At 45.4% G+C, this 14101-nt stretch overlaps 1 protein-coding gene across 2 annotated transcripts in view; it reads left to right on the top strand.

The window, feature by feature from the left end:
- Nucleotides 1-14101, top strand: part of LOC120931208 (cell surface hyaluronidase-like) — a 193208-nt gene that overhangs the window by 30171 nt on the left and 148936 nt on the right. For both annotated transcript variants that reach the window (XM_040342420.1, XM_040342421.1), the window contains exon 3: nt 4735-5205. In XM_040342420.1, coding sequence (XP_040198354.1) covers nt 4735-5205 — 471 coding nt within the window. The remainder of the gene's footprint in view (nt 1-4734; nt 5206-14101) is intronic.

The following is a 14101-nucleotide window of genomic DNA, read 5'->3' as shown; positions in this document are numbered from 1 at the left end:
AAACGATAACGGCGGTCTCCGCGGCGTATTCGCCGCAAGATCACTGTTATCGTCGGCGGGAGAGGGGGCCCCCCTCCCGCCGCTCTCCCGCGCCCTCCGCCGCTTACCTTCAGCCTGCTGTGTGGGGATGCGAGTGAGGGCAAGATGGCCCCCACCCGTCCCCATAGCCTAGCAGGGCGGAAGTGACGTCAAAACGTCAGTCCCGCCCATGCGTCTTAAAGGCACATTTTATTGTTGCCATTTTTTCAAATGACAAAATTTCCATTTTTTTATTTATTTTTTTGCATTGTAGTCTAAATATGAGATCTGAGGTCTTTTTGACCCCAGATCTCATATTTAAGAGGACCTGTTATGCTTTTTTCTATTACAAGGGATGTTTACATTCCTTGTAATGGAAATAAAAGTGATCACATTTTTTTTTTTCAGTGTAAAAAATAAGAAAATAAATAAAAAAATAAGAAAACAACATTTTTTTTTTTAAAGCGCCCCGTCCCGACGAGCTTGAGCACAAAAGCGAACGCATACGTGAGTAGCGCTTGCATATGAAAACGGTGTTCAAACTACACAAGTGAGGTATCACTGCTATCGTTAGAGCGAGAGCAATAATTCTAGCCCTAGACCTCCTCTGTAGCTCAAAAGATGCAACCTATAGAATTTTTTAAACGTCGCCTATCGAGATTTTTAAGGGTAAAAGTTTGACGCCATGCCACGAGCGGGCGCAATTTTTAAGCGTGACATGTTGGGTATCATTTTACTCGGCGTAACATTATCTTTCACAATATATAAAAAAATTGGGCCAAATTTATTGTTGTCTTATTTTTTAATTCAAAAAAGTGATTTTTTTTTCAAAAAAAAGTGCGCTTGTAAGACCGCTGCGCAAATACGGTGTGACAAAAAGTATTGCAATGACCGCCATTTTATTCTCTAGGGTGTTGGAAAAAAATATATAATGTTTGGGGGTTTTAAGTAATTTTCTAGCAAAAAAAACAGTTTTAGTCTTGTAAACACCAAATCTGAAAAACACCCAAGGTCCTTAAGTGGCTAGGCAGTCGTGTGTACGAGGCTTAAGGCTCAGTAACACAACTGAGCTTCTAAAAGTCTCCTGTGTAGACCCAATCTAATGAGGTGATCAGTATAACTGTTTGCTGATTCAACGCCTTGGCTAACCAAGGTAACTGCCAGCAAGTGGTTAAATCTCTCAGCAGCAAGCGGTTGTAATTGCCGGTTGAGCTTAGCCCTTCCCCTCCCATGTCATGTGTGGCCAGCTCAGACCTCCAGGGACACCATATACTGTATAGAGTGTATAGTGGATAAAGCTGTCACCATCAGCAAATTATTCCTCCTAAAAGGAATCAGATGTTCTTGCTGCCAGTTTTAGGTTAGCAGCTTGGATGTCAGAATAAATCCAGCAGGTTAGATCAGATATTTTAAACCTGTGCCGTGTATAGCCTTAGGGAGACTTCTGACAAGTTCTAGATGTGCTTCTGCCTGTTATGTGAAACCTAGAATAACAAATTAAAGGCTTAGAAAATAGCAAATGTGTTTATTTTTCCATTAGCTGTTTAAAATTTATTTTGATGATTATTAAAGAAATTGCTTGGAGAACACTTAGACTCCTATTTCGGCTAATGTCAATGAATCTGAACCCTCCTACTGTGTCCAAGTATACAGCGGTTGTGCAACCTGGACCAGTGTGACCATACACAGGCAGTTTCTGTTGTTTGTAACTAAATAACCTTTGAAGGATCCCTTCCCAACCAACACTCATACAATGCAGTATGTTGTAAAATTACGCCTTGTCTTGTAACTATGGCTCCGAGTTATCAGTGACAAGAGACAATGGGCCAGATTCACAGAAGAAGTACTTTCAAATTTGCTGCGTCGTATCTTTAGTTTGAATCCTCAAACCAAGATACGACGGCTTTTGGCTTCGATCCGACAGGCGTACGGCTTCGTACGCCTTCGGATCCTAGGTGTAATACTTCGGCGCCCGCTGGGTGGAGTTTGCGTCATTTTCTGCGTCGGGTATGCTAATTAGCTTTTTCCGGCGATTCACGAAGGTACGCGCGGCCGTCGCATTCTCTTACGTCGTCGCTAGTCGGCTTTTCCCGGCGTATAGTTAAAGCTGCTGTTTCATGGCGTATAGATAGACTTGCCATGTTAAAGTATGGCCGTCGTTCCTGCGTCGAATTTTGAATTATTTTTTTTGCGTAAGTCGTCCGTGAATAGGAAAGGACGTAACTCAAGTCGACGTTCAAAAAATGACGTCGGTACAACGTCATTTCGCGCAAAGCACGGCGGGAAATTTCAAAACGGAGCATGCGCAGTAGGTTCGGCGCGGGAACGTGCCTAATTTAAATGATCCACGCCCCCTACCCGGATCATTTGAATTAGGCGGGCTTGCGCCGGAGGGATTTACGCTACGCCGCCGCAACTTTACAGGCAAGTGCTTTGTGAATCAAGCACTTGCCCGTAAAACTTGCGGCGGTGTAACGTAAATGCGATACGTTACGCCGCCGTAAATGTACCTGAATCTGGCCCAATGGCTGAATATAGAGACCAGCAGAAAATGTATTCCCCGTCAGACCTATTGTTTCTGATAGACAGATGCAGAGAACATACAGGGTTCCTGCTCTAAAAGGAAATAATCTAAAGGGAATGAATGTATATAATTTCTTTATTTTATTAAGGAGTGAATGGTAATTACCTTTAGAAAGGTAAATATTAAGTATTTCATATTTACATTTCCTGGAAGGAGGTGACCCTCTAGTCATATTTTTATTTGTTTACCAGGCTAACTACAGCTGACACTGAGTACACGGAGCCGAGATCAGTGTCATTCTCACTAGGCAGAGCATCTCCCCGCTCTATACCTCCGTGAGACGATCGCGGGGATCCCCGCGGTGATCGAGCCCGGGGGACCCACGGTCCGACTCACGGGGAAGGCGGCAGGGTCAAGAAAGTGCCGCCGGCAGCGCGCTTGCGACTACACGGCAGGCATTTAAAGGGCCACGTACAGGTACGTGATAATGCCTGTCCATGCCATTCTGCCAATGTATATATGGTGTGGGCAGTCCTTAAGCGGTTAAAGGGGGCTTCCAGATTCTTATAAGTTACCCCCCCGCACCTCCACAAAAACCCGGCCAGGGTTGTGGGGTAGAGGCCCTTGTCCTCATCAGCATGTGGCCTGGTATGGTTCAAGAGGCGGGGGTACCCACTCGTCTCCTTCCTTTCCTGCAAATAAATGGACGAGAACTGGACAGCCGCACTCCAAAATCACTTAAAAAAGTTGTCTTTTTATTTTTCAACTGCACAAACAGTCACTGCAAACCAACAAGATACAGTATGGCCGACGCGTTTCGCAATTACAGTCAGTGCTTAGTCATGGCTGAGCCATGACTAAGCACTGACTGTAAGTGCGGCTGTCCAGTTCTCGTCCATTTATTTGCTATCATTAGCATTGCCAGCACCTTGGTGGTTCAACAACCCTTGATTGCTCACGGGGCTCACCTGGAGCGGTGAGATATCTGTCTGTCCTTCCTTTCCTGGCCTGCTAAACTGCATGGGTAATGGTCTGGTAGGGTGTTCAGGGGGGGGGGACGGGACCCATGCCTTTTTTAATTGGGCTTTTTTGGATTGGGGGGACCCCACGCAGTTTTTTTTCTCATATTTCAATAGCCGTCAATTATTTTGTTTACATTCAGCTGTCAGAAGGCAACCCTTCTCACAGCTGATGAGTCATCGGTTGTTAAGGACGCGGTGGCTAGCTTGTGGCCCACTCCTTAACAACCAGCTAAACTACTTAACCCCAGCAAAACATCAGCACACAAAACAGAAAAACTCCCGAAAAAACGCTCATATTGAACGTTTTTTCATACAGTGTTTTTCCATTATTTTTTTTTAGCTCCTAGCATGCATGGAGCCTAAATGTTCATGTGCAGTGTTTTTATTCCCATAAGCAAATTTAACTACTTCAGGAAGAGTCAGTACATCCCCATTCCTCCTACCATGTCATAGCCCTCTCCTTCTTCATTACTGTCTGTGCTGGCCAAGCTGCTCACCCTCTGCCATCACCTCCCTACATGACCTTTTATGAAGCTTCTGGGAGCCTCAAATGGGAATACTATAGACTAGGGTGTCACTTGAGTGAGTCTGCTGACATCACATCCAAGATGCTGGTGCCCAGCAGCACTCCTAGGGCTTTTGGAGGTCTACACAATGGAGGCCTTTACAGGTAAATAACATACCTAAAATAAAGAAAATTGCTGCTGAAATTAATGGTCTGGTGACAGGGTCTCTTTGAAAAAGACATGCACTCTTTTGGTGTGCCAAATTTGAGGTGCACGATTGCACTTCAACTCACATACTGTATACCAGTGATAGCGAACCTTGGCACCCCAGATGTTTTGGAACTACATTTCCCATGATGCTCAACTACACTGCAGAGTGCATGAGCACCATGGGAAATGTAGTTCCAAAACATCTGAGGTGCCAAGGTTCACCATCACTGCTGTATACTGTACTGTTGTTTTTATTGTAACATTTCAAAAGTGAAAATTCACCCTTGAGGTATAAATGGCATACTTTAACCAGTCTACAATATGCATCATATTGAAGTCCATGGTCTTTTCCTGCCGTAAATTTACATGGTCATGTTGCTTTTTTTTAGACAGTCTGCATACAAAATACATATTTGAATAAAAATCGCAAACTCTGTTTTATTCCTATGTTTAGTCTGGTCAAACAGCAGTTTTGACGACTCCTCCTCATTAGGACTCTTGGATTACAATGTGGGGAGAAGGTCCACACGGGAGACTACTGGTGGCCTTCAGGCCCTAGGAGATGATATAAAGACTAATGGAGACCACCATTTGAATATGCAATGGAAGGGAAAGACCTGGCCCTGTGCTGTCCTCCTCAAACTGTCTCGACATGTTTTAGTATCGGCTTTAGGGCCCAACCTGGCTTGGACTATCTTTCCTTATGACAGTTGTGATCAGGATCTAAAGCCCACAGAGATCCTTATTAGCCCCCTGAAACTATTGCAAATCAATGTGAAACCACTGCTGCTCCACAGAGTCCTGAGATTCCTGGGAGACCTGGGATTTCTAGTTGAGTCCCAACAAAACAAAGCTTTCTCTTTGCTGAAGAAGAAAATCTACAAGACGGGAACACCTGTGAAAAATCCTAACATACAGTCAACAGGTAGGTGATGCCATTGGTCAATGCATGCCTGCTTTCTGGCTGTCCTTGCCTGTTCTCTGCAGCCTTGCATGTTGCATTTTCTGCCTTGACTACAAACATTGCTCTTTTGAACTCTCTTTTGGTCACATAATGCTCTGCTGAGAGTGGACATCTGTTGTTTCAAGGCTATTTATCAAGTTTGCAAAGGTAATGGTTATATGTGAAATTAATGGTAAAATGGAGCACTTGGCATATTCTGCACACCTTCTGAAGTCATGTATTTATGAAAATTACATTGAGATAAATTACACTGTACAGACAAGTATATCTTTCTATTTGCAGTATCATTGAATGAACATAAAGGTGTAAAAGTCATTGTTAATTATTATTTTCTGGTTTGAATAGTGTCTAGGTTGGTATGTTTCCCCATCTGCCCATTAATGTACAACCCCAATTCCAGAAAAAGTTTAGGCGCTGTGTAAATCTACATAAAAATATTGCAATGATTTGCAAATCTCATAAAACCATATTTTATTCACAATAGGAAATAGAAAACATATCAAATGTTTAAACTAAGAAAATGTACCAGTTTAATAAAAAAATAAGGTCATTTTGAAATTAATGGCAGCGACACAGCTAGAAAAAGTTGGGACAGGGCAACAAAAAGCTGGCAAAGTAAAGCCTGCCATAGACGGAGCAATGTTTAGTTCCCTTCTCCCACTGAGCTATTGTGTTCTCCCGGTGGTAGGAGCCATCCCGGCTGGGAGAATACACAGTGATTATTGCAAGCCACTGGCAATAATCGCATGCAAAATCCTGTAGGCTGGTTGTACCCAAGTTGCTCAACTTATGTACATTCAGCCTGCCCATACATGGTCCCTGCTGAACAAGCTGAGATTCGAACCGTCTTAAAGGGGTTGTAAAGACAAAAATATTTTCCTCCTAAATTAAAGTCTGACAGTAGCTGATAAAGTAAAAAGTAATGTTTTGCATTATAACTAGTTTGATACCTGTTGAAATCGAGCTGTTTTATTCACCTCCAGCACTCCTGAATCATTATTCTCACTGACTTCCTGGTTTGCGGTGCGCATTCATTCTTGCTAAATCACGGCCTAATGGGAACTACAGTTCCCATTAGGCTTAGCCTCCATGCCTGTGAGGGATAAGAGAGCATCTTCACGCAGGGCTGTAGACATAGGGAGGGGGTGAGCACATTCTGCTTTCCACCATGCAAAACGGCTCAGATGCTGGTGGAAAGCAGGAAGAGGAGAGACAGGAAATGGCATTTTCAAACCTGGATTGCTGTATTTTGGAGGTCATGCTCTAGCTTACAGCAATCAATTGATCTAATAAAAAACAACTCTTTAGTGTTCCTTTAAGTAATACTATCAAGGAAAATGTTGGAAGAACATTTTTCAACTAATTAGGCTAATTGGCAACAAGGCAAAAACACGATTGGGTATAAAAAAGGCAACTTTGATAGTCAGAATGTCTCATAAGTTAGATGGGCTGAAATTCACCAATCTGTGTAAAGCGGCGTCTAAAAATTGTTCAACAATTTCAGACTAATGTTCCTCAACGTAAAATTGCAAAGACTTTAAATATATCATCATCCACAGTACATAAGATTAAAAAATCTGGAAAAATCTCTGTGCACAGGGACAAGGATGAAATGTAATACTGGATGCATGACTGGACTTAATGGACTCAGGAATAGAGATGGGCCGAATATCCCCCCCCCCCCCGGTTCGCACCAGAACTCTCGATCATGGCACACTTTCGGACCTAAACCCCATTGAAGTCTATGGGACCTGAATTTGAAAAAGTTCCCATTTTGAAGGCTTATATGCAAGTAATTGGCCATTAAAAGGGTATGAGGGCCTGGGTACTGCCCTGGAGAATATGTATCAATGCAAATTTTTTTCATAAAAAAGATAATTTTTACAGGTGCAGTGATTTTAACGATGCTTCAGATGAAACAATAAAATCGAAAAATTCCTTTAAATATAAAGCCTGGGAGGTCCCCTGTGGAGCATTTGTACCATGTATAGAACCTGTTGCAGCAAAACTGACGTTTATATAGAAAAAAACTGACATTTATATTACCGACAATACAATACCATTGCTGGCAAAACAAAAATGTTAAAAAAAATGGTGTGGGGGTCCCCGTCCAATCCATACCAGGCCCTCCGTGTCTGGTATGGATTTTAAGGGGAACCCCACACCAAAAAATGTAAAAATAAAAAACGGCATGAGGTCCCCCACATAGTCCATCAGTTGCCTGTACATGGTATGCATACATCTGCATAAGTAGGTGCAGCAAATGACAGTGGCACAGTGGGGGGATTTACTAAAAGGGGAGCACTCAGACTCTGGTGCAGCTGTGCATGGTAGCTAATCAGCTTCTAAGTTCATATTAATCAATTAAACTTTCGTCAATAAAATCTGGAATCTGATTGGTTTTCATGCAGCGCTCCACTTTTAGTAACCCCCCAAGATGTAATTTATATTGTAAGGCACTATTAAACAAACTCTGCACAGAGTCAGTGTGCTGTTCTCTGAAGTTAGGGCCAGATCCACATAGGGAGTACGCCGGCCTGTCTACTGATACGCCGGCTTACTTTCAAATTACCCGCGTCGTATCTTTAGTTTGAATCCTCAAACCAAGATACGACGGCTTCTGGGTTCGATCCGACAGGCGTACGGCTTCGTACGCCTTCGGGTTGTAGGTACAATACTTCGGCTCCCGCTGGGTGGAGTTTGCGTTGTTTTCCGCGTCGGGTATGCAAATGAGCTTTTTCCGACGATCCACGAACGTACGCACGGCCGTCGCATTCTCTTACGTCGTCTCTAGTCGGCTTTTTCCGGCGTATAGTTAAAGCTGCTATTTTGCGGCGCATAGATAGACTTGCCATGTTAAAGTATGGCCGTCGTTCCTGCGTCGAAATTTGAATTTTTTTTTTTTTTGCGTAAGTCGTCCGTGAATAAGGATGGACGTAAGTCACGTATAAGTTCAAAAAATGATGTCGTTGCGAAGTCATTTTGCGCAAAGCACGGCGGGAAAATTCGAAACGGAGCATGCGCAGTTCAATTGGCGCGGGGACGCGCTTCATTTAAATTAATCACGCCCCCTACCCGCCGATTTGAATTCCGCCGCCAGAAATGCACTACGCCGCCGTAACTTACGGCGCAAAATCTTTGAGGATTTGAAAGTATGCCAGGTAAGGTACGGCGGCGTAGCGTATCTCTGATACGCGGCGCAAGTGTAAATGTCTGTGGATCTGGCCCTTAGTCTTTTGGTCTATGCTCTAGTGCAGAGGTCTCCAAACTTTTCAAACAAAGGGCCAATTTAATGTCTTTCAGACTCTAGGAGGGCCGGATTGTGGCCAGTGGGGGCAGAAAATGTCCCGGACCCAGCATCAGTGAGAATAAATATGGCCTCAGGGTTGGTGGTCAATAGGCTGGGGAGAAGGCGGAGGAGGAGTGCCCCTTATCAGTAGGAGGAAAGGTATCCCGTCATTAGTATCAGTAGAAGAAATAGTGCCCCATTGTTGGTGTCATTGGGAGGAATAATGCCCCAAGGGCCGGATAAAGGCTGGCAAAGGGCCACATCTGGCCCTCGGGCCGCAGTTTGGAGACCCCTGCTCTAGTGCTAGACAGTATAGCCACGTCCTCAGAAAAAGGAGAGTTTGGTCGAGAGCACACACATCAGCCTTGTGATTGGACAATAAAGGAGCAGCAGCGCACTGATGAGTCATCACTCTGCTCACTCTGTTCCTCCTTCCTGTCTGTGTTTTCCCTGGTGCTACATTTAGATGTAGAGTTAATTTAAGATTTCAGCTGAGGGTGTTTTACATGAACAAATACATAACTATAATAATTTTGTTATTTTTTGATATTTGTCTGAAATTCACACTTAAGCAATATGGTTATGACGCAGCCCATTGGCGACAACACTGTGACTGCATCTGCTTCATGTCTGGGGTGTATATAATTACTGTCAGTGGGGACAGCAAGTTTTATAATGTTCATTCTGCTAGGAATGCTGACCATGCTAAATATAGATCTAATTGTGGTCATATTGCAGTCTGCCCTTCTGATCCCATCAAAGTATAATAAACATGTGACCGCCATTAAAACAAATTATATATGGTTTGTAAGTAAAGAAGATTCTGTCAAAGGTGGTGGCCTAAAACCAAGTTGGGGGAATTAACAAAGAGTGGCAGAGATAATAAAGCCTGCGCTACTCTTCTTCTGAGAAAATGGTGCAGAGTCTGCAAAGGATGCATGTCGCCTTGGTCATTAGTATCGATCTGCTCCGTTTTCTATGCTGTGTCTGCTGTCAGACACAGCATAGGCGTCATTCACACAGCCATTTTGGCCCATACTCCAACAAGAACGAATGTAAATCTTCTCTGAATTCCACAGGTATTTGCAATCAGCCTGTACAAGTCAATGAGAGGCTGACAGGCACCGCGGCTGTCAGGGCTGGACTGGGACAAAAATTTGGCCCTGGACTTCATCCAGACTGGCCCACTTTGACAGGTCTCTCCCATGGCGGCCTGACAACTCCCGCACCCCCCCCCCCCCGGGCCACCCAAGCCCCCTCTCCCCCTTCACTAGCCATTCTACTTTATTTGAGTAGAACGACTGGTACTCTTATAGGCGTACAGTGGAGAAGCTAGACATTATTTCACCCGGGGCAAAGAATCAGTTTGGTGCCCCCCCCCCTTATGGGACAAGATTAGGCAGAACTGAGAAACTTCCAGGCCATAGCTGTTAAGTCAGCTAACTGTCCCCTCCCCCATGCTCCTCTGTCGTCCCCCCTGCTCCTCTGGTCCTCCCACTGCTTCTTTGCTCCCCCCAGGTGAGCTCTACGGTGAGGGAGAGGAGGTGAGTGCTGCGGGAAGGGAGAGACAGAGGAACGGAGGGGGGCGGTGGTCCGCTGTCACTGAAGCCGGCCCACTAAGCCATCGGCCCACCGGGAAACTCCCAGTAGTCCCAATGGCCAGTCCATCCCTGGCGGCTGTTTACATGTAGACAGACATCCAAGGTGGTACATGCAAAGAAAAGATAAGTGGCCTTGGATGCAGAACATCTGCCTACAGGGCCACTCATCGGCCCCTAAGTGCATACAACACCTTGGATGTAAAATTTGCATGCCGATAGCAATGGCACCTGTCAGCCTGTCATTGACTAGTGCCGTTACAAGCAAACAGTCACAGTGCCAGCTGCCTTTGTACTGTCTAGACAGTATCATTTGTGGTTTTGTTTGCTCTGTGCAAAGCCCTTTCATGTACGGCTTACTCTAAAGCAGTGGTTCTCAACCTAGGGGTCGGGACCCCCTCAGGGGTCAGATGACGATTTGCCAGGGGTCACGAATCCTGGTCTTTTTCCTAAGCCCGCACCACTCTCCTAGCCTTTTCGCGGCTGCCCAGCAGGGCTGTCCCTGGAGCCTGTGGCCGCCCAGCTTGGATGTTCCTGGAGCCCACGGCCACCCACTCAGCCTCTTCACAACCACCCATTCCGTTCACTGGAATGGCTGGGGGGCAGAGACTAGAGGTCAGCTGACTGGTGAGGAATGTGAAGTGGGACGGGCTGGAGGAGACCCTATCTCCTGATTTCAGCATAGGTGTCACTGTTGCGAGACACCACAGAGCTGAAGACAGAGTGAAGCCAGATTAACACTACCTGTGATTAGAGTTGCCATTAAAAGTCCCCACTACAGTTCAGATCAGCAGATGACCTTGATCAAGAGCACCTAAGTTGGCCGATCAGAACTCTCCCAGCACTGCCACTGATCGCACGCCCCCCATCGCCTAGGAGTAAGAGAAGAAATATATATAGAGAATACATGGAAGGGAGAGGAAAAGAGGGGAGGAACAAAGAAAAAGGAGAGAAATAATAAGAGAAAGAACAAGAAAGACGGCTAGAGAGAGGGATGGGGAAAAAAAAAATTTGGATAGAGAGAGAGAGAGAGAAAATGTACCATAAGGGGTTTTAATAATGTACGAGTGGAAGGGATTCAGGGAGCGCTAAATGTCAGTGCGTTAGGGGCGCAAATTACTTGTCTTGCCTTGGGTGCTGACAACCCATGCTGCGAAAATTTTACTGTTAGGGGTCCCCACAACTTGGAAAATGTTATCAAGGGGTCACGACACTAGAAAGGTTGAGAACCACTGCTCTAAAGGATCGTACATATGGGAATATCAGGCCTGTGTGTGTATGGAAGCCGTTTCGACAGAAGCCAGAAGTTCGGCTGAGAGCGCTGGCTGGTGTGTTCTGGCCCATCATCTATGACCGACTTATTGACTAGTACACATGGGCCGAATGTTGAATCCTCATTACCAAAAAAGGTCTGCCGACCGACTCCCAATCAGCGCTTTCAGCTGACCCTGACCGGAGTGTTCTGGCGGAAGGGGGGGGGGGCTTAGTCCCCCTGTCTAAACCCAAATGGCTGATGGGGAGATCACTGTACTGTACAGGCTTCTCCTGAGCTCTTCTGTTTTTATTAATTCATCCAGCTGGGTTGAAAAAAAAGAAGCATAATGGGCTAGCCCATTATATGTCACTTACCTGAAACCGAAGCCTGCGGTGTCCCCGATTTTCTTGCTGGCTGGAAGCATCTATTCTTCACCCCTCTTCCTTCCGGGGCTACGAAATCTCCGGCTCTGTGACTGGCTGGAGTCGCGTGATATCACGCATGCACGTGGGAGCCGCCAGTCATGGCATGACCCCAGCTTGAAACAGCACAGTGTGTCCTTTGGCGCATGCATGTTAGACATCGCCGTATGGGGAATTGTAAAAGTCTCCTAAACCGTGTAGGGTTAGGAGATATTTCCAGCACCTACAGGTAAGCCTTAATCTTACCTGTAGGTGAAAGTGGTCTGTAATGGTTTACAACCACTTTAAGCGCTTGTTTACACTTGTGTTGTCCTCTGACAATTGATCTTTGGTGGATTTTTTGACAAGTGGCTGGGAGGAGGTATGTGGCCTCCTGGATGCCTGTTTTTTACCCTTGAATGTCCGTGGCACCATGCTGCAGCCTTGTGCATTACACATGGTTGCAGGGCGGTTGCATTTAGCCTCATTAAATTAAAATAATTCACATTTGGCAACAGTACTGGAGTACATTTTTTTTCCCATGACCATGATGCTATGTACCACCCTACTCCAGATGTCATGTTGGCTTAAAGGAGTTGCAAAGGTACATTTTTTTTTCCTAAATAGTTTCCTTTACCTTAGTGCAGTCCTCCTTCACTTACCTCATCCTTCCATTTTGCTTTTAAATGTCCTTATTTCTTCTGAGAAATCTTCACTTCCTGTTCTTCTGTCTGTAACTCCACACAGTAATGCGAGGCTTTCTCTCTGGTGTGGAGTGTCGTGTTCGCCCCCTCCCTTGGACTGCAGAAGAGTCAGGACGCCCACTAACACACAGCTCCTTTCTCTATCTGCAACGTAGAGAGTGTCCCGACTCTCCTGTAGTCCAAGGGAGGGGGCGAGCACAACACTTCACACCAGGGAGAAAGCCTCGAATTACTGTGTGGAGTTACAGACAGAAGAACAGGAAGTGAGGATTTCTGAGAAGAAATAAGGATGTTTAAAAGCAAAATGGAAGGATGAGGTAAGTAAAGGAGGACTGCACTAAGGTAAAGGAAGCTATTTAGGAAAAAAAAATTGTACCTTTACAACCCCTTTAAGGTGAGCAGTAGGGGGCAGGTTTAAAAAACAGCTTTATTGATATTTTTGTTTGACAGTTGGGTATATAGGCATATAAAGGAGCTTTCCCTTCCTATATAGAGGCTCAGCCCGTGTAGTGCATTTTCTGCTCGGGCAGAGAGAGACATGTGAGCTATCTACCAGGTTACCGGACAGGGGTCAAGTCCTGGGGAAATGCATAATTACTAAACCGCATGTTTTTTTTTTTTCTTTTCGATCCACTGTACCTTAGAAGCCAGTTCTTTCTAAATCCCGCGATAACTCACGGCAGACCTCCGCCATGTCTCCTGGGAACAATGACAAAAGCTCCCAGGAGACATTGCGGCATCGAGGAAGTGACGCAATATCCATATACAGGAAGCGGCCAGTAACAAAGGATTACTAAGGTTCGCCTGCCCCTGACAGTGACTAGAGCTGGGCATCGTCGCTTAGTGAAGGATTGGCTCGGCTGCTCTAGTCCTGCAAAGGGAACTGAGTTCCTGCTGTGAAAAAAGTGCAGGAACTCCGTTCCCACGCGTTCCCGCAGGACTTAAGCCCTGTTACCGGCATACCTCATAGGCCCAGGTCAAGTCTGGTGGCAATTCCTTTGGTAATTAGACATGAAACTCAAATCAGTTTCTTTTTCACTCTGAAACTGGTGGGGGCGGGGGGCAGAGACCCATGAAACAGGTTTGCCTACTTTGTTAATATGACATGTACTACATGACTTTATAATGGTGTGAGAAGTTATGTTAATTCCCCCAGTGTGTCTGGACTAATTTAAGGATGGCAGAAAGTGTTATAACAAGCCTAAGCAAATTTTCTATTTCAAGATAAAAAGCCCCCCTTAAAGCGGGGGTTCACCCTAAAAACTATTTTCTAATATTACATTGACATGACCCTCGACAATGACAGTATGCCGTTTTTTTGCTGTACATACCTTTGTACAGCTATTTTTTTCCCTGGCTTCCGGGTAGGGTCTCCCGCGGGAGTGGACGTTCCTATCCAGCAGGTGATTGACGTGATGACAAAAACTACCTCCCCCTGTTGCATAAGGAGAGTCACGAGTTGCCTAAAGAAGCCGAACGGCGAGTCGGCGCTATACGGTGGCTGCGCACCGCCGTTCGGCTTCTTTCGGCAACTTATGCGACGGGGAGGTAGTTTTTTTCATCACGTCAATCACCTGCTAGATAGGAACGCCCACTCCCACGGGAGGCCC

Source organism: Rana temporaria, chromosome 3, assembly GCF_905171775.1.
Source record: "Rana temporaria chromosome 3, aRanTem1.1, whole genome shotgun sequence".
Classification (NCBI taxonomy): domain Eukaryota; kingdom Metazoa; phylum Chordata; class Amphibia; order Anura; family Ranidae; genus Rana; species Rana temporaria.
This window is presented reverse-complemented; position numbering and strand designations above follow the sequence as displayed.